We start from the raw sequence: 21644 nt of genomic DNA on the forward strand, positions 1-21644 counted from the left end.
TAACACTTTTTCTGTTAGTAATTCTGAGTTTTGAATAAATGACACTGAGCAGAGAGCAGCCAGAAACTTCTTTGAAAGCAATGTAAAAACCAGCAAACCAAGATAGTTCCAGGATTTGTAAGAGAGAGACAGTACAATGTTATTGAAGGACTTCAGAGGATCTCTCTAGAAATGAATCTTTGTGAAAGAAAATACTGCCTGTAATAGTAGAATGAAGACTTAAGAAATTATTTTAAAATTTATTTTTATTATAGGCTTAGGTATTCATGACGAAAATTGCATGACAGCATATAGCTTCTTTAATGAACATGATGAGTTTTAATTTACTGAGAGGTTTTTATCTTGGATTCTCTAGCTCAACTGATTGTCCTAAGGCATACAATTGAATTTTATATTTTTTGTTGTTAATTTTAAATTCGTAATTCATTGACTAGTGAATCTAGATATAAACAGCAGAAGTTTAAATCCTGTTAGCTTAATAAACTACATTTCATTAATGCAAGAGTTGCTATAACAGGGTGTATATTATCTTTTTACTGTTTGCATTGCACTGTAGTGTATTTTCATCTGACAGCTTGTTCCTCCCACTGAAGTGGGACACTCACAGGCTTCACTGGTGAGGTTTCAACCCTTAATATACAATCTAATGCTTGTGTTAACTATCTCAGAAATTGTATAACAGAAATTTGTCTAAGATAGCAAAGTACTGTTTCTTTATTACTCTTGCGTTGTGGGTGCCTTAATGTCATTTTCTGTTAAGTGCATTGAACTTACTGCTAGTCTTTTGCTATTCTGTTTAGCAGCCTTACTGCCAGCTTATTCTATAATTGCACTAAACCATTGGTTCTCAAATTGTGCCCTGTGGATCGCTGGGGATTGACAGTGCACTTGCTGGTAATCCACAAAGAGCACCTGAGCTAGCGGGTACTGGCTTTCCTCCAAGTCCCCATCCAGATGTTCCTCTGATCAGAAACAGTGGAGTGGAGGAGACAGCCCATGCCCTCGGTGCCCACAGGCACAGGAGTATCTCTGCTGAGTTCCTCTTCCCTCAGTGAAAGTGTTTGAGAGCCCTGGCATTGAGCATTTGAGTTGCTTATGTTTAGACTGTGTTGCTGCTCCTTAATCATGCATGTTGCCCCTCCATTTCTGTGCAGATTGCAGCCCCGCTCCGGAAGAATCTGGCCCAGGTATGTGCATTCATGGCTTCTGCTTCTTCTGAAAATTGCAGAGTTTGGTTCATAACTAACAACTGAACAAGTGCCTTGCTGTTAAGGTTGACCATTTTCAAATGGTAATGCTCTGCAATATCACATGACTTACCTAAGCATATTGAGAAGTTATTATTTTCCTAAATAATAGTGCAAGGGGTATCTATAACTTCTCATGTCCAGGTATGGGAGAGCACTTGTTCATGGTCTCTTTGGTTTCTCCAGTTGATGTGTTTTAGCAAACTGTTGTGGGTGAGAATGATTTGAGGCCTGTTCCAAATGTCATTGAAGTCTGTGGGAGTTTGACATTTCAGATATTTCGGACATGCCCTTTCATATGTGCTATTGAGCTGGCCTTTCTGAATGAGAACTTGAGCAAAACACGGAGCAGTCAACAAGGCTGATGGAGAATCTCTGTGTTGTGGGTGCACACCAAGTAGTGTTGAGCACTCCAAGTCTAACGTTTCAGAATATAGAATTTAGGAGATTTTCATCCCACTGTTAGCCTTCTTTCCTCTCTCCTTGTACTTCCGCACACCAGTGTTGCATTTTACAATGAATAATATGCCTCTGTAATACCACTCTCCCCCAGCTAGATGGCTGTAATTTCTCTCATTTGAGAGTAGGTAGTTTAATCTGAGTTCAGTGAACGTTCAGTGTTGGAACTGTTACAGCATGGGCTCCTAGGTTTAGTGAAACCAATGGGAAATAAAGCCCCAGTGCAGGTATGATTTTTTTTATCTTCATGTGGTATATTAATATTCTTCCCAGCTGTCCACCCTGTTTCCTTCTATCACTAAGAAAGTGGTTTTAATCAATAAAAGATTCCACAAGTTTTTAATTCTTGGAACATCCCTTTAGTTTTTGCAAAATACGAATGTGGTGCATAAATGAATTCTATTTATATTTAAGATGGGAGTAATTAAAAGCAGTCATGTTACCCTAACTGGGTACCCAGATATACCCAAAACTGCATCTTAAACTTAAGTGGCTGAAGCTGCAGTGTAGTGAAGCACTTAATGCTTGCTTCCCTCTGAAACCAAATGTGATGTGACCGTGTGCTTAAGTGGGTTGCCAATTATGCTTTACTGGATCAGGGCTAAGCGACTACCACTTATTAGATAATTCTTTTTTTTAGAGATCATGAGTCCTTGCAACCTTGACCTAAACCAAAGGCAACTGCAGGTGCCCAATAATAAAAAATTAAAAGAACACCAGTGACACCTCTGTGAAGTAGGTAGCAAAAAGCATTTAGAATTTTGCAGACTGACAACGGTTTGTTTTTTCATGGCCAAAATTTTAAACCAAGAGACTACACAGCACAGAGGATTTTTGCTCATGACCCCAGATGAGCCACTGCATTGTGTGTGAGTGTTGGGAGAAAAAAAAAACCATCTAAAAATTGCTTTATCTTCAGGCAGGCTGGTATACCACCAGTATACTTTGTGATTACCCCGGATAAACATATCTTTCAAATTAATTGCTGCCAGATGCACTACAATTTTAAATCTCCACTGAGTTAATAACTGTATACATGTATGTATATCCAGGCAATGAGATGATGATGATGTGCTGGAAGATCTTTTCAGTTCTTTTTGTCATTCTCATTTGTTTATAGAAAAGCTCTTAAATGCAGTAAGAGAAACACTGTTAGTATCATCTGTGTTTTGCTTTTTAAGTGTTCACGGGGCCATGTTGTGGCATCTGATTTATTTTGAGAGAAAAATACTTAACAGAATATAAAAGACAAGCTGTAATTCCTTGCCTGTTCTTTTGATGTTTCCTGCCTTTTTTATGGCAATGGAACAGAGCCAAACAACTTCCCTTCTCTGTGGTTTATTAGGTTATCTATCTACTGCATAGAACAAAAGCAAAAATGATAGTTCTGTTAATCTTGTCAGTTATGTTTCTGTTAGCAGACTTCAAAAGTTCCCCTCTGTGGCTGGTTAGCAAAGAAATGTTTATTATTACTAGCTCTTAGTCCTGCCTTTGAGTCAAAATCCCAAACAACTTCCTTTCAGGGGCTTGAAATGCCCATTCATGCAGGTTCTGATCTGTACGTTGCCTTGTTCCTACAGCTAGCCAGGCTGGGGTTTGTGTGTTCTGTTTGTGAGCTCCAGTGCTTTTTAAAAATAAAAAACATTGTCCTTCCTTTTAAAAAGAGGAGTGTTCTTCTGCTTCAACCTTACATTAAGGAGGGCAAAACCAAAGTACTGTTCTGTTTTCTTTTTATGTTGCAGAGAGACTGGATTTTGGTATAGCATCTGAATAATTTTTTGTACAGTCATGGAAATGGGGTTTTTTAAATTGGTGGTTGATTAAGACAAAAGATGAAAGAAGGAAGTAAAAGAAACTGAGCTTGTGGGGCATTTTAAGGCAGAGCAATCTCTTAGGGAGAAGGAATGCACAGTGTTTGAGGTACTAAAATAGGACTTCAGCAACCCAGTTTCATTTCTGTGCTTGCTGTGTAGGACCTTGAACAGAGTCCCTCCGGGACATATCTCATGTATTTCAGTGGAAGTCAAGCTCCGAACTACTTCCAAGGATCTCAATAACTCCCATCTAAATCACTATACTTAGTGTTTCTGCTAGCTAGCTCTAAGCCTTCAAAGCCACTCAGCAGACAGAGGACACTTAAAAGAGTACCTACATGAATTTTTCACCTCTCTGCCTTACTATTCCCATGCTGCAAATGGGAGATAAGCATCATCTTACCTCACTGAGGTGCAACAAGGATCAATAAGATGGTGAGGCAGCTGAATGATACACCTGTGAGTCCACAAAAGATTTCTAAAGCAAGATATTTGGGAGAAATCTCATTGACAGAAATGGCTAAGCAGATGTTCACTATTTCTGTTATACGATGGACTCCATACTGTCTGTCCATGTATGCACTGTGAAAGGGTGTGTTTGAACATGCACACACAGTCGTACACACTTGGGTATATAGATACTCATCTTTCTGTTATACTTTCCAAATCAGCTATTGTATAGCCTGTTCTGTGGGCACAAATCTGGGAGCTATTACATGGTCGGGAAAGTCATAACAGCCTTACAGAGTAAAATTCTCCATATTTTCCTCATGTGATAACCACTCTGTAAGATTACTTAATTAATAACAAGCAGGGAATAACCAGCCAGCCAAAATAAAACAAGCCCTAAATGTGAATTATCAACAACTTTGACTTGCAACCGGAAGTTTCTTCTTAATGCATGTTTGTTTGTTTCAAATAAAGTACTTACAGTGCTGCTAATTTTTTTCTTTTTACCAGGCGAATGGAGCGAAGCTCTTTATCCCTTGCTGACAACACTCACAGACTGCGTAGCAATGATGAGTGACAAGGCAAAGAAAGCCATGGTCTTTTTATTAATGCAGGACAGTGCCCCAACAATAGGGCTCTGCCTGAGCCTTCAGTATCGCAGGGATGTTGTCTTCTGCCAAACTGTAAGCAAGCAAATATGCATGATTTGATTGCACTTCAACATGTGGTGGGGTTTATATGAAATACAAAAGATGGCTGTTTTCAGAATTTTTCAGATCTGTTCTACTCTTGGGTTTAACACTGTGATCTCCTCTCACAGGCTGTGCTATCCTGTGTTCTTACTGGTCACTTACATGCATTTGACAATATATAACTTAAGTATCCCCTTGGATATACGTTCACTAAAAAAAAAAAATAAATTCCAGAACTAGTGAAAATATACTGCAGTCTACAGTACTTTGCCTTCCAATGCCACCAAACTAAAACCAGAAGTAAGATGTGAAAGAGGGGGAAAAAAAAGCCCATAAGCAGAAAGTGTACTCCCTTGGTTACCTTTTGTTGTTTTCTGCATCAAGAAAACCAACAGGACCTGTGGTACATAAGGAGAGAAGTCCAGCTACAGGGACAGAAATGAGTGCTGTTTTTTGGGGTTTTTCCTAGAAGTTCTGTTTCTGAGACTGCTGGGGTCTCTTGAGTCAGCCACTGACAAGCAGGAGTCTGCACTAAAAAACTTTCCACATTTCTTCTGCCCACTACACTTCTATAGTGTGTCTACTTCCCCGTGAAATCAGTATCTCGTTCATTTATTTTGAACAACTTATCTCTTGGACATTGTTTGGTAGGGCTGTTGTCCCAAAAGGTAATATCTCATAGAGATAAATTAAAGAAATTTTTCTATACAAAACCCACTTCATACTGCAGATCATTTTCAAACTCAGTGCTTCGAATGTTTACCCACCATAAACAGAACTTTATTCCCTTTTGTTTAATTCTGTAACAAAGTCATACACCTGTGTACATAGCATATGGCAATCACCTGGGAAATTCCTTTGTTGCCAGAGTGAATTAAGACTAGTACTAATCTTAGATCTTAGTACTAGGTCTTCAGGACCTTGTCCCAAATATCTCGTAACACTAGAGTTTGAATCTTCGCATAATGCAAACAGGAATTGCATTTTTAAGCTTTCTTAAAATGTCATTTAAAAAAAAATAATTTATTCATACTACCAGAATTCATGGCCTGGAATTATCTGTGTTGCTTTTCCCTCTGTAACTAAAAGAATTCTCCAAGGAGTAAGTTGTAGACCCTAGTACAAGTGATTGTGTGTAGAAAACAAATAGATGTGAGATCAACGGCGTTTTGAGAGAGCTTGCAAGATGAAGGCAGTGTGCCCTAAATCTGATTTTATTAATGTTTTGGTTTTTTGTTGGTTCATTGTCTCTCTTCAGCTGCATGGAAAAGAAGAGTGACATTTTAGGGAGAGGAGCATCAGTCTGACAGTTTTTATGGCAGCTCTTACATGTGGTACTGTTTCAATTTGGGGCTGAAGAGCCTTTTTTGTCTTGAGTCATTTCACTCTTTTCTGTTTTCTCTCCCACAGCTGACAGCTCTCATTTGTGGTTTCATTATCAAGCTGAGGAACTGCCTGCATGATGATGGATTTCTGAGACAACTCTACACCATTGGCTTGTTGGCGCAGTTTGAGAGCCTGCTGAGCACTTATGGTAAAGGCACAGGGCAAGTGGGTGGTATTAGCTGTTGAGTCAGCAAATTCTGCTTTAAATTGGCTGCAACAGAACATGAGTGTTTGGGACAATCTGCAGCTCAGCTACAAAATTATTTTGAAAACTGAAATGCAAAACCAGATTATATCTGGAGTACTTAATTAGCTAACAACACTCAATTTCTTCGCATTTGGTTGAATTATTTCTAAAAGATAAAGTGTACTTGCCTTATAATACAATGTCAAAGATTAAAAAAAAAAAATCATATTGATCATTTTTTCAGAAAAGAAATGGATTAGAATTCTGTTAAGCTGGGAGAAACTGTGCCCAAAATATGCTTTTTGAATTTTCTTGACCTCCTGTAATTCTACAGTATAAAGTGAGCAAATCTGGAGTACATTGTAACTTTTCCAACACACCTTTCCAACACAAAGGAATATTATGGCTGTGACAAGGCTGAGAAGTACTTACTAGCATAATCTAAATTGGAAAATCGGCATGTAATCTACTTGAAGAACAAGTAGTCTGGGCTGTGCTAGAGAATTGGTGTTTTCTAAACTTGCTGAACTCATAAAGTCAAATCATGACATTGCCTGCAGTCTGTAGGTCAAGGTGAAGGCCTGGGCTCCAGAGCCTCTTCGTCCATAGAACTTCTTTATAAGAGCAATGACCTACAGTCATCATCAAATTGATAATTGATTGTACATAACAAGTAATGATTATGATTCATTTTTTCTTCCTTGATTTAGGTGAGGAGCTGGCAATGCTGGAGGACATGAGTTTGGGAATCATGGACTTGAGGAATGTAACCTTTAAAGTAACTCAGGCCACATCAAATACGTCTACTGACATGCTGCCAGTCATCACTGGAAATCGGTAAAAAAATGGAGGAGGGGAGCAGGAAGTGGGAGTGAGACTGCAAATGGGAGAAGCAGCGATAAGGCACTTGAAATGAATTATGTGCTTTTGCACTGTGCTGGTTTTCTCCTCAAAACTTCAAAGAAATGTTTTGAAGTGGACTTCCTCATTTTTACTGATGTTTCATTTTACAGGGAGCTAAGCTGAAAAGGGATATATGGCAAGGCTTAAACCATGGCAGTGTTGTTTTATGAATAAATATCATCTTGACCTAGCCTTCCACAATCATAAGCCAGAAGTATTCGATCTTTTCTTAAGCACTTCTGCTGTTTTTAAATCTCAGTCTGACTTTTGAGGCTGATCTCATTGTCTGAAATCCACTGCTGTTGATCAGTTGGTCAGTGCGTTACTGTATGCCACTGGGTAATGGGCTGCTGTTAGCACAACAGGACATGGAACGTGCATCAGACAGTTGATGGGCTGCTGCTGTGGTGAGGCCTATTTAGGATCGATTTCCAAACTATCAGGGCCAAGCTGGCTTTAACTTACGGATGCTTGTGAAACACCAGACTGCTGCTCATTTTGGCCACTTGTCTGAAAAGAGGTATTTTAAAGTTTGAGCTTAAAAGCAATTTTTGTTTTAAAAGTCTGAAGTAACAAACATTCACATTCTCACGTAAAGCGGAGTGTGGAGTGATCTGTTACAGCTTTGTTATGATGGGAAGCGTTTACAACAGAGTCACACTTCAGTTTGAATCCCTCAGCCTGCTTATCAGCTGGCCTTGCACTGGTTTCTGACATGGGGCTGATGGGCCCTTGCAGTAGAGTTCTTGCCCAGAGGGAGCCAGTTCACAGATGGGGATGAAGCTGTGGAAGGACAGAGGCCTCACAAAAGTCAGTGTGTTAATGTTTCTGTATTTCAGTCCTTAGAATCTTTTAGTTTCCAATCTGATCTCTGGAGGAAATAAGGCTTATTCTATTACAGTGTGCTGTACCAAGCTCCACTGGAGCTTTGTCCAGCTTTGTCCACATCTGAAAAAGAGTTAGAATTCTCAAAGATAAAAACATTTAGAGGAACTTCGTTAAATTAAGGTTAAGTGCCCTGGCTGAAGGACGTCTGGAGTACAATCATGTATGTTACGGAAATTGCTGAGACCTGTGGAAATGGCTGACAGCTGACAGAAAATTCCTTTCAAAGAAAATCTTTAGTTGAAACCTGCCATCAGCTATAGGACACTAATCAGCAGGAAACCAGTCTTCATTAGTTTCAGGTCTGATAGTGTTGCTTATTATTTTGCTGTATAGATTTTACTCAAGAGAAGAAAGAAATCATGCATATTCATTTTGCTGCAAACTATTGGAAGCTTTACATGTAGAGGTGAAAATAGTGGGTTTGCTTTCAGACATAGCATAGGATTTGTGTGTTCATCCAGTGTAAATGTGGGACAGACCAGTTTTGATTACCTTATATACTTCTAAGAGCTCTTTTGCTATGCTTGAGCGTATATGCTGTACTTGAGAGTTCTGCACCGTAAAGACTTGGATGTAACATAAAGGTATTGCTGCTGTAGCACGCAAACCACAGTACTTGTGCCTTGGCCATTCCAACATAGGGTAATATGACATAACTTAGTCTGCACTGATGTTATGCGGTAAAGTAAGTTGCGTTACCTCACATTTGCCATGAGATAAAGCATGCACAGTGCTCTTTGCTGTAGCTCAGCTGACCCAAGGTAACCTGCTGTGCTTCAGGAACAGCTTGTAGGTCTGAGTCATAAGTTCTGTATCAGTGCTTTTGTCATCTCCCCCTTCAATTTATGCTTGGGTCGCTACTATCATTGCCTCTATCCTTCTGCTCAGAAATATCAATGCTACTTACTGTATCCAAAAATGTATCCGTTTATGCATGTGCATCATAACTAGCCTTTATCACTTTAAAATCAAATATGCTTTACTCTTGATAAGATGAGGACATGCCAAAATTTGGCTTTTTCTACCCAAGCTGTACAAAAGCTGCAGCATTAATGAGCAAAGCAAAATCAGCTTTTGTCAGGAAATTGGCAGATCTGACTGAAATGTCCATGAGGATGTAAAATCAACATTACAGGTTGCTGCAGGTTTGTTTTTGAACTAGAATAGCTTTTCTGATTAGGAGCAAGCTGTGGCAGTTCCTTAAAGTCCTCAGTTTTGACTGATACTTATTTTTTAATAGTCATATTATGTTGTAGATGTTATCCCTTTTGACATAAATAACACATTCTTGGAATGTAGCTTTTTGGTCTTTATGTCTAATAGCTTTTTATTTATTTGCAGTGATGGATTTAATGTGAGGATCCCTTTGCCAAGCGCCTTGTTTGATTTGTTGCCACGAGAGATTCAAAGTGGCATGTTACTGAGGGTTCAGCCTGTTCTTTTCAACGTGGGAATCAATGAGCAGCAAACCCTAGCAGAGAAGTATGTATTCAGTCGTGCAAGCTCAGTCTTAATGGCAGTTCAGCAATCCTCTGTTCTGATGGAAGTATTTCTCTGTGGAGTTGCACTACTAACACTGCATTACTAACAGTGATTCAGTTTCTCCAATACACGAACAAGGGAATGTTAAATGAAGCTGTCAAATGCAAAACAAACAAAAGGAGGTCCTTCTTCATATGGCACATAGCTGTGGAGCTCCTTACCTTATGGCTTTGACTCTAGTGCAGGTTTATGTGATTCAGAAGTGAATTTACAGAAGAAGAAATCTATCATGTGCTATTTAACACAGAGGTGCTGCTTGTGACTTGAGACCTCTGTGAGTGACAGATCACTAGAGGCTGAGAGATCGTTCTGAGTATCGCTGTGTATTTGCCCTCTTGGTTTTGCACTCTCCCCAAGACTCCCTCTTCTGGCCACTGTCAAAAAACAGGATAATGTGCTAGACGGACCTTTGTTTTAACATATCGGTGCAGTACTTATGTAATGCAACACTGTTCTTGTAAAGCTGAGAATATAATAATGTAATTATATTTGCTAGGGAAACTGTTCAGTTTTGGAAGAGCCACCAGAGCTTCCCTCTGTTATGGCCATGTCTTGTAAAGAATACATTGACAGAGCACTGCTGTAATGGAGAACTCCAGTGAAGTCAGGCACATGTGTGTTGTGACAGCAGCCTTGGTACCTGGATGGAGTGTGCAGTATGATGGTGGACAACTAGGAAAAGTCTAACAAAGGCATTCCAGCAGTTACTGTTGTCGTCTGTTGCCTATAAAGGGAGCCCAGGGTCGCAAGCATAGTTACAGATGTCAACGCTGTGTGTGCATATATATATGTATGTAGATATAGTTAGGTGAGATGAATCATGGCGTTGTTGACAATTTTTATTACGTTCATGGTTTATTACTCCTAGATCCTTATTTCTCATTTACATATCTGAAATCAAATTTCTCAATCCTACCTAATGATGTTTTGCTTATTATTAGCTTACAAACTAAACTAGTAAACCCATTATTAAAAGTTTAAATTTTGGCAAAATTATTTACCAGATGGGTATTTAATATTGAGAGGCACAAAAGCCAAAGAATTTTAAGTACTATTTTCTACAAGATTTTTCTTTCACCTTCCTTCCCACTTTTCCCCTCACGCTCATACATTTTCTTTTTGTGTAATGAATCACTACAACACTTCTCTGTTACACTCTACTTTGCATTTGAATGGTTAGGAATTCCATAGGATGAATCTTCAAACAGTTTTCTGGTAGTCATATTGCCAAGTGCAGTTGTTTCGAAGAAGAGAAACCATTTATCTTGGGCTTAACTGTTCCTTTCTTCACCGTTTAAAGGTTTGGAGACACCTCACTGCAAGAAGTAATTAACATGGAAAGCTTAGTGCGGTTGAATTCGTATTTTGAGCAGTTCAAGGAAGTTTTGCCTGATGATTGTAAGTATTTGGTAATTAATGGCAAATTTGGTTGAACAGCACAATTCAGGCTAATTTTTTTAATTTGTTTGCTTCATGTTAGTTGTTTAAATGTTGATGATACGCCAGCATTAGTAACCTCCAAGAAATGATGCAACTCTATTTTAATACAGTAGTACTAAGTAGAGCAGATTCAAGAGGTTTAAAGGTCAGTCTGATTAACTTTCCTTTGTTAATTTACTTTGCCACTCTTTCTAAGTGGTATTATGTACTGTATAAACATGCAGCTAGACAGTTAGATTGCCGTGAGGGGAAAGCATAGAAGTGACAGGTCATAGCAGCAGCGCTTTTTTGTGCAGCTTTTGGTCACATTCTCTGTACTTATGATACCCTGCTCAGAGAGTAACTGCCAGTTTTTAGGAACTTAATCACTTTCCCTCTGCTTATCCTTTGGCACTTTCCTATAATTGTTGCATCTGCAGCCAGCAACAGAGAAGTCTAGCACCTGGAAGAGAGACAATAGCTACAAGCTTCAATTTTACTGGTTTTATAGGAAAATTTCCTGCTTGTTGCTGGTTTTTGGGAGGCAGCGGCATAAATGTTATTTACATGTGATGACAAAAATGGTGAAAATTCATTGATTCGTTATTATTAGTATCAAACCTCTTATAAGCTAATTTCATGGGTCCCACAATTGCAGTTTTATTGCAGAAATACAAGTGCAGCAACATGCAACAGGATAATAAGAATTCTGTCTATTATACATTATTGTACTTTCAATTATCCTGGATTTTTTTGATGCAGCTAGAGCAGAAGCTGTTTCCCTCCTTCCAGGATTCATAATCCTCCACATTAATTCTCTGAAATTTTAGCTGCAAAATCTGATTTTTTTTATTACATAGTAGTCTAGCATCAGACTTTATTGTAAAGTTCAAAAGTTAATAAATTTAAAGTGATGTTTGTTCTGCTTTTCTCCCTGTTACTTCATGTCTCTGTCCATAGTCTTCCATAATAATAGTTCCCATTCAGCTCCTTCCTCTCCTCTTAGATTTTGCTCACTTTTTTTTACATCAGTCTCTTCCCTCGTTCCCAAACCTCTCATGTTGATCCAGTCATCTTTTAGCTTTTGCCTGTCTTCCTGAAACTTTTTTTTAATCCTGCAGTCTGTTTTCTGTCCTGTCATCTGTTTCTTCTCTTTTCATGTTTTTTGAACTCTGTTTTAGTTTTATACTCACTCTCCTCTGTTTTTTAACAGCACTGGTGCCATGACCTTGAGTTTCTCATTTACCAGTAACACTTCTTATACCAGAAGTTTTTCTTCAAGTAACTTGAAGTTGTGAAGGCGTGCAGTGTTGGACAGGTGGCATTAACATGCACCATAACAATGAAAGAAAACAAAATAGTCTTGTGTCCACCTGCCTTTTCTCCCTTACTCTTGTTACCTGCCATTACATTTGTCCCTGCCACATGAAATGAATACCACGAATGGGGAAAATCCGCCCTCTGCCAAAACTTTCCGCTGCTTCACTGTTTGTCCTGGGTAAATGCAGACGTATTGTACCTGGTTTTGCAATCCAGCTTGGACAAATGGTTTGTGGTTATAAACATTAAGCAAAAGTTTTGATCAGAAGTGTGAAAAAAATATTGTGGGTGTCCCAGCAGATGTGTTAGAGATGCTCTGTGAAAAGCTGATACTATATGGCCAAACCTGGGACTGTGCTTGTCATAAGGAAGGTCTGAGGGTGTGTTTTGTACCTCCTCTGTGGTGATATTTGGGACACACAAAGTGGAACATAATTTTTCCATGAACCCTTGTCAAGAGAGAATAACATTTTACATTTAGCTGTAAAACAGGTGGTTATTATGACCAGCCAGTGCTGTAGTCTGTGGTAAGTACATGCGAAAGGAAAACCAAACCAATCATTCTAGGGAACAAGAGGCACAGTGAAGTATCTGCTGGCAGCTTGTAGGAGGTGTTTCCTTCAAGAACAATACACAAGGGAAGTTGGTTCCTGATCCACTGTCCTTGTCCCTGCGCTCTTAATTCTAAGCACTGCAGAATTTCTAAGAAGTTAATTACTGTCTTAACTTCATTAGCTCCTTGTCCTTGTTCCATTAGCTCTCCTTGTCTTTAGAAATACTTGGGGGGATGGTCTGTGCCCTCTTTTTGTTTACAGGTATTACTTTCTTTCTAGGTGTAGAGTTCAAGCAGAGCAGACCAGGTAGACACAATATTGCTAACATACTATTTGCTGTGAGAAGAGATGTGGTCCAAAAATAAAACCTCATATATCACCTTTGTGGGGTTCTTTTTGTCAATTAGTAATTTTTTAACAGTGCATACTGCCTTATTTATCCAGTCACAGCCTTAGTTGGTGTCCTCTGTAGTTACCCGTGGGGAAAAAAAAAAGACAACCTATTTAATACTTATTGTTGATTGTCTTTGAGTATCTTGCAACATGTGTAAGAGATGATGTGTAACAGTTTGAACATGTAAGACGACTATTGAAAGCACTCTGAAATACTGAAAAATTTCAACTGATTTATTTCCACTTAGTGAGATATTAATAAACAGATCGTGGGAGTGCAGTGTCTTATTGGAAAGAGTGTTTCTTGTAACTGAAAACTGGCAAGCTTGCAAATTTAAAATTGAAAATGTGAGCAGAATATAAAATTGTATCTTCAGGGTTTCTGTGGAGACATGCGTGATATCCTGTCACCTCTGGGTGATAATACAGGCAGTTACATGTTTATATACAGTTCTGAACAGTGTGTGAAAGCAAGTACATCTGTGACACACAAACCAAGATACTGTACCAATCTTGCTCCCTTTGTTCACTCTGTTATTATATTGCTATCAGATTCTGAGCCCCCAAAGTTTCAAATAATCTGAATGTATATTTCCAGTTGAGTTCAATTAAACTTGAATTTGTTTTGTTGGTGGTACTAAGTAATTAAGAATTGGATTAATTGTTGTAAGCTTTGGCAGTTTCAAGAAAACATGATTGTGTTTGCAACAGGCATGTAGGAACACTTTCCATGTAACTTACCTTTGTAGAAGTGTTGAATACAGATAAATAAGTGGAGTTGGTTTTGTTTGTTTTATAGGTCTACCTCGATCTCGTAGTCAGACGTGCCTGCCTGAACTGTTAAGATTTCTGGGACAAAATGTACATGCAAGGAAAAATAAGAATGTTGATATCCTTTGGCAAGCTGCTGAGGTATTTATTAATCTAAGCATCTCTGCATAGTTCAGTTGATTTTCTGTATGCATATGTATTTTCCCCTTTTTTATTACTGCTATATTCAATTTTCTTCATTTGCTTGCATGTGGCTTGGAAATGCTGCCAGGTTAAACCTCCTCTACAATGAGACATGGGGAGATAAAATGTATTTTCCAGATCAGTATTTTCCCTACAACTCATGTAACAAAGTTTTGCTTTCTCAACAATGACAACTTTTGACATCAAAGTCCTACACAACATTTGTGTCTCTCTAAGGAGGGAAGTACAGGTGTGTTCTCTGACAGAAAGTTATGCATGAAGAAGGAATGATGAATTGTATATCCCATTTCTAGATATGTCGCAGACTAAATGGTGTTCGATTTACAAGCTGTAAAAGTGCCAAGGATAGGACTGCCATGTCGGTCACCCTAGAGCAGTGTTTGATCCTACAGCATGAACATGGAATGGCTCCACAGGTCTTCACCCAAGCTCTGGAGTGTATGAGGAGGTAAGAGTTTGACTATGTCACTTACTCCTAAATGAGGAACCATGCAAACTGCAGAGGAGCAGTGGTCTCTGTTTCTATCAAAAGGAAAAAAAGGTAAAATAAAGCCAGAAAACTGCAAAACTGACTGCTAGAATTCATCCATCTCTTGCATGTATTAGTGAGTTGCATTGCTAAAGCTGGTTGTGACCAGATTTGGATCAGATGGGCGTTAGTTTTCGGTAGTGAATCGGGAGTTTTCAGAGGAGCATGAAAGATGTGTTTTCAATTAATGCTGAGCTTACAGAACAGGAAACTGGTGCTTCTTCGAAGGTTGTTAAATGATGAGGTTACCTTAACTGTCATATCACTGGGTTTCTTAGTTGTAGATCAGGCAGATTTCTCAGGGATGACCTGTCTTTTGTTCTTGGAAACGTAGATGCCTGCAGTTTGCACTGGTTTGCCATTTGTATTCTTTAGCAGTGAAACACTGCTCACTGGGTGAGATGTCAGTATGAGTGTTTCACAATACCGCAACCAAATTTCATCACAACGTGTCAGTGTGCTGTTGTCCTATCAATATAATGATGTTCTGTATTCTGAAGCAGCAGAGATGTTTGCAGAATTAAATACTGTACTAAAAAAAAAAAAAAAAAAAGAAAATATGTTTACTGTTGTTCAATGCCTTGTTTCAAGCACTGCTGGAAAACTCCGTAACTCACATACCAAAAGAAAGGATAAGAAATCTAGCTTTAGTCTTTATCAATGTAGTTCAACAATGCTGTTCAGTCCTGTTTTTCAACATTCACTCTTACTGAATGTACTGTACTGTGTGTCTTCTCACCAAATTCTCTAGAGTGTTCAATTCTCTTATCCTTTCTGTATGTTTTTGCTGTTTGACCCTTTCTTACTCTTCAGTTACCTAGAAGGAAAATGTCTCATATAATAACACTTGCAGCCTCTTACACTAAGAATTTGGGGTTTATATCTACATCTAATTGGATGGCACTGGACTTTTTTATTTTCACTTTTTTGCTGTACTTCTTGCTGCATTGTTACAGAGTTAGTACAGTACATGAAAACTGCATTCAGAGAGTAGTTAAACCTTGGTATTAGAAACAAAGCTGGAAACAGCTTTTTGAGGGAGAAGTTATTATCTTAAACTGAAGCTAAGTGACTCTCAAATATCTCTATTTAAATTGTGCAGTTTGTCAACTTAGACATCCGAAAGAAAAAAAGCTTTGTTGCACAGTTGTTCATTTAGTAAGAATAAAAACTGAATGAGTATAATACTAGTAATCTTGTTATTTTCTTTAAATTAGTTACTGAGTTAATTTTTTTTTAATGCAGTTGTGGACACAGTAGAGACAGAAGTTAATAATAACATTGTTTTGGACCTTCAGACTATCAATTTAATATAACACAGCATCAGATAAAATACTGACTCAAGAAACGCATTGGTTTATGTTGACCTACACAGGGATATTGAAAGAGGGCAAATTTAATAAAAACCTTTGACTAGTGTGTTCTAGCAACATCAGGGACTTGCTCTAACAGGTGAAAGATGTGACTTTCTCTTCTTCTGTTAAATCTTTGACTAAGAGAGATTTTGCAGGACAAATACTGACTAGTCCTGAAGTAATACTAAGATTAGACCATTCTTCAAGCCCATCACTCTTTCTTCCTCACATCTCTCTTTGGGGCAGGTTGTTGTGTTTTTAAAATTATTTGCCAATTCTTCTCGGGAACAATGGCACAGAATTAACAGAGCTTAATGAGAGAGGTAGGATTACGGAACAAATATGTAGGATTCCAGCTCCACCCAAACCCATTTCAACTTGGACAGGATGACCTGAGCTAGATGACAGACATAGGAAGTGAGAGAGTTGCAAATTACTTCCAGGGCACTCAGAAAATTTGCTTTTTCTTTTAACTTGGATCTTTTATTTGTGTAATTGTACTAGATGAGGAAGGATTGGTTCAGTCTTGAAGACTTCTGAAGTTTCTGGGGCAGTTGGAAGGGCAGGGAAGAAGCATTATTAAGTGTGGGAATCAAAGAAAGTATTACATTTCTTCTCTACTGGTAACTTTCCAGAGAAGAAAAGCATCCTTGCTTACACTGTTCTTGAAGAATTAAGAAAGCACCCTCTTCTACGTGATGTTGGTCTTCAGAAGTGTTAGTTCCCACTTACTCGTCCTCAGGGACTTCCTTTCCTTCCTTATCTTCTGATAATTACGTATCTGTGATAATTATGTTCGGTGAGCATGGACATCAGGGAGAGAACACTGAGTGCTCCTTGTAGATTCTTGTAGAAATTCACAGATACAAGTTTGTGACTATCACCTTAGAAACAAATATCCTATTAGAATAAACTCACTTTTCTGTAAATAAGTCGCAGCTTTTCCCATCCCAAATCAAATACATGGTAACTCACAGCCTACAAATAGTAAAATCATCATGATATGTCTGGAAGTCCAAGCTACAGAGGAAATGATTGCCTGGCCAGTAAAGGCAGCTCAAGAGTCAACGTCCAACTGGATCACATACCCTCTTCCATCTGCAGCAGTGCCAACCCTCCCTGATAGACCTGTGTCTCCCTGTCCTCGCACCTCCTACCAGATTACTGTCCTGTCAGATAGGCCAGTGGAGCTGTTTGTGTGATTATAGTCTAATCCAGTTTCAGTCAAAATCCATGTGGGTAGCAAAATCCTTTACACATTTAAGGTAGCCCAGCTCATTTTTATTAAATCAGTTAGGAAGTTGTGACACAAGCAGTTCAGCCAACAAAGAAGAGCTGTCTCTGATAGGGGCTCTTGAAAAGCTGCTGGAATTGGGGTGAGGGATAATCTCTTCTAGCTGCCATGGTGTTGACTAAAAAGACTACATAAACAAAGCCCTGGCAGTCATGTTTTCATATGACCACTCACAGCAATAAAGCAGCCTTAAAAAGTTTGGTTGGATTTCTTCACTGGTTGACCTGCTTTAAGAATAAAGTTGTGGTGGGTTGACATTGCCCACCTGCCAGATGCCCACCCAGCTGCTCTCTCACTTCCCCTCCTCAACAGGACAGGGGGAGAAAAGACGATGAAAGAGTTCATGGGTTGAGATAAAGACAGGGAGATCACTCGCCATTTACTGTAACAGGCAAAACAGACTTAAAGAAAATTAATTTATTGCCAATAGATCTGGATGGTAAGAAACAAAGACAAAAATTAAAATACCTTCTCTCCACAACTGCTTTTTTCCCAGGCCCAAGTACTTCACTCCTTCATTCCCAACTCCTTTACCTCCTCCCCACACTGAGCAGAACACAGGGGTCGGGGAATGGGGTTTGCGGTCAGTCTATGACAGGTGCTCTCTGCTGCTCCTTCTTCCTTGCACTTTTCCCCTGCTCCAGTGTGGGTCCTTCCCACGGGCTGCAGTCCTTCAGGATAAACCTGCTCCTGCATGGGCTCTCCACGGCCTCATTTCCTTCAGGAAATATTTGCCTGCTCCATCATGGGGTCCTCCACAGGCTGCAGTGTGGATATCCGCTCCACCATGGTCTTCTCCATGGCTGCAGGGGAATCCCTGCTCCAGCACCTGGGGCACCTCCTCCCCTCCTTCCCTGACTTTGGTGCTCACAGGGCTGTTTCTCACATCTTCTCCCATCACTCCTCACTGCCATGCAGTGTTTTGCCTTTTCTTACGCACACTTTCCCCAAGGCACCACCAGCATGACTGAGGGGCTCAGCTGTGCTTGCGGTGGGTCCATCTGAGATGGCTGGAACGAGCTGTGTCCATCACGGGGCAGCCCCGGCCTCTCCTCACAGAGAGGATTCCCATACACAAGCCGGATTAGCAGGGAATTTGCTTTGTCTCTTTACCCTTGTCCTCTCCTAGAGGTAGCCTGCTGATGAATGTTTTGATTTAAGACACTGTAAAATTTGGTATATTTGGTACTTCCAAAAGGTAACTTTTCACCCCTCGGCTGAAAGCATCTACATGGGCCAACGGTGACAAGGAAAGCACTTTCCAGCTCTTGCCTTCATTCCTACTATATGTGTCTGTGCATATGTCTTTTGTGAAAAATTGAGTAGCTTGATACTAATTTTTAATGGTAGAGATGTGGCATGTGATGTTCATAACATCATCTTATAATTTTGAGCCTTTCTTCCTTCTTTCCCTCTCCCATTGTTTTACTTCCTTATCTAGATCCTAAAACACTTCTCTTACTCCAGACTATTCTGTTGAGCCTTTACCCACCACTTTCCAGTCAATATCAGTTTTCCACTTACTGATTCTCCTGATCACACCCCCGCACACACCCCCCCACACCCCTCCCCTCCACTACAGAGATAATTGGAATTTGTAGGCATCACAGACTCAGTGATCCAGTGTAGGCACCAGGAGTGAAAACATACTTGATCACTAATTTGGATGTGTTAATCCAGATCAGAAATACAGTTGGTTTAGTTTCCTGCCCACCTAATTCTATTTGACTTGAAGTGTCACCAGCATCTGAGGCCTATGTTTCTCTTTCACCACCTCCAGTGTATCTCTGATGTCCTCCAAAGGCATTGTCTGTTGGTTACCTAACCTTGCTATGCAACCAGCAAGGTTATGTATCACCTTTTATGGATGGAGTTGAGTGTACTTGTTCTAACAGGATCAGGCTCACAGCTTGCATTTAGTTGTTGGTTTGTAAACTAAAAATAGAGTTGGACTGCACGGGGTATAACAGTGATCCAAAATGAAACACCACGCTACAAAGCTTCAGGTTATCTAAAGAGGTGTTCTCCACTATAAGCCTTCTATGCTCAAATCAATGTAGGAAGCAGGGGCATAATGAGATGGGCTGTGCAGCATTTCTTGCCTTCACATGCATACATTGAGGCACTTAAAAACATGCATTTTGGAAAGCGTATTGATACACACTTGAATTCATGTTGAAGCAGAAAAATAAGTGGGTGGTTTGGGGCTTTTGTTTACATATTGAGCAGGCAGTTAAGAAGTTAAATTATTTCACTGCAGCCTACATGGAAAGATGTTTGAAAGGGTCAAATACTACAATGGTTATTCATGTTCAGCTTGCTTTTCAGAGCTCCACTTCTTTGCAGCGTGCGGAAGCATGGCAGAGCAGCATGGGCTATTATTGCTTGGTAATCTGAAAGAATGAACATGGAAAACCATTTATGTTCAACCTACATGTGTTTATTTTCAGTAGACTACAGTACTTCTTTCTTATTTTTCTCTTTTATTCTCTTTCCCTCTCCTTAATTCTGTAATTGTGCTGATACATATTTTTGAGATGTTTTTCTACTCTTTCTTTACTTCACCTTTTGGTTTTGTTGTGCTTTCTTCCATATTTTTTCATTTTCTTGACCACCTTGTGTTGCCATCTCTTTTTATACATTCATTTGCATGTCCATTGTCCTTTCTGTTTTATTTTCCCTCCTCCCAACCTTCTTCCTTTTCACAGCATTGGAACACGGGAGGTAGTCACCCAGAAGAACTTGAGTGGCTTGGTGCCCATCCGAGATTTCAGACTAGATCCCAGCCTCCTCTACTCTATTCCTTTACTAGCTCTCAGCCCCAATTTACTGATTGTGTGGCTGTTTCTGAGCATAGCATACCTGGTGGCCAGATTACGTTGCAAGTGAAGATAAGGTTAAAAAAAACAAGAACAAAAAAGTGCTTGAATGTGTATTGCCACTTGGTACCTGCTGGACAAAGGAATGTGTCATAGCATTGTCTGCCAAGAATTATTATTATGCCTTACAATTTTACGTTTCTATTGTACTAAACTGTAAATATACATCAAATTATTTTATCAAAAAGAATTGTATTGAAACTTTAAATTACTGTTCTGCTTTCAGTGCTTGTAACATAGTCTGACATTGGCCTGTTACCTCGTTACTTTAGCCGGCCTGAAGATCTCTTACCAAATATAGTTTTGTGTTACTTGTTTCATGTATTCCGGAGAAAGGAACTCTGTCTGAAAAGAATTTGTATCTTTTATATTTAAGGCGTATGCTAATCTTGCCTTTCATTTTTACGAAGTATGAAGAGAAAAATAAAAACACGGGTGGGGTTTATAAGAAATTCTTAGAAATTTATTTAAAGAAATAAGCAAATTTCTACCTTCATTTCAAAGCATCAAAGCATAATATCCAAATTACATTACTGAACAGTTTGTAGAACCATAGTCTTGTTCCTTTCTCATGGTTAAGTATCTTCCAATAGACTAGTGTACCCACTCAAAAAACAACTTGTGGTGCGCTGCATGCAGAAGTATTTTATTCTATTTGTAGATCTGCATTTTGTAATGTATTAAAGACATAACGAGAATGGCTTGTGGTTGGGAAGAAGATGTAATTGGCATTAGCCTGCTAATGATCCATTACCTGTTTCAGGTGCTCTGTTACAGAACTTACTCTGAAACAGGGTCATTATCATCCTAGCAGTTAAAGATACTGGTCTTTAATCTTTCAGGCAAGAAGAGGGAGGTATCAGTTAGCTCCTTTAGTAAGTGTGTTTGAGGTTTTCCATTGGGCTTTGTTTTAATTACAGTAGACTAAATATTACTGTTATTTCCATTTTTAAGTGTTGGACAGCTTTAATAAATTACAATGTTGATAGTGACTTAGAGATAAACAAATGATGGTAGGTTAACATTTATTTAAGTGGTGAGACTAAAGTGGCTTACCTAGTTTGATCATGCAGGATAACTGCAGATGAAATTCGATCATCATTTATATACAACACCAAACTGGGAGAAGCCTATTTAAACTGAAAGATTTTGTTGATGCAGTGGCCTGGCAGAGCTTGTCAATAGCAATAGCTGATAAAAAATCTAACCTCATTTAATGTAGTTTGCTAAATACATAAAGAAGGGATTTATTTCGCTTGGTGCCTGAGATGACAGAAAACTGGGCTTCTGAGGAGAGCTCTTCTAGTACTGTGATTTCTATTTTCTACTATTATCAACTTGCTCAAAAAACATAGGTA

The 21644-nt window shown here is 39.1% G+C and overlaps 1 protein-coding gene across 3 annotated transcripts in view; it reads left to right on the plus strand.

Moving 5' to 3' along the window:
- Positions 1–21644, plus strand: part of INPP4A (inositol polyphosphate-4-phosphatase type I A) — an 81928-nt gene that overhangs the window by 54860 nt on the left and 5424 nt on the right. For 2 of the 3 annotated variants that reach the window (XM_059823578.1, XM_059823581.1), the window contains 8 exons: positions 1155–1187; positions 4481–4653; positions 6073–6196; positions 6946–7072; positions 9368–9508; positions 10869–10966; positions 14054–14166; positions 14523–14677. In XM_059823578.1, the coding sequence (XP_059679561.1) occupies positions 1155–1187; positions 4481–4653; positions 6073–6196; positions 6946–7072; positions 9368–9508; positions 10869–10966; positions 14054–14166; positions 14523–14677 (964 nt within the window). The remainder of the gene's footprint in view (positions 1–1154; positions 1188–4480; positions 4654–6072; positions 6197–6945; positions 7073–9367; positions 9509–10868; positions 10967–14053; positions 14167–14522; positions 14678–21644) is intronic. The other variant, XM_059823588.1, reaches the window with a different exon arrangement.

Source organism: Gavia stellata, chromosome 1, assembly GCF_030936135.1.
Source record: "Gavia stellata isolate bGavSte3 chromosome 1, bGavSte3.hap2, whole genome shotgun sequence".
Classification (NCBI taxonomy): domain Eukaryota; kingdom Metazoa; phylum Chordata; class Aves; order Gaviiformes; family Gaviidae; genus Gavia; species Gavia stellata.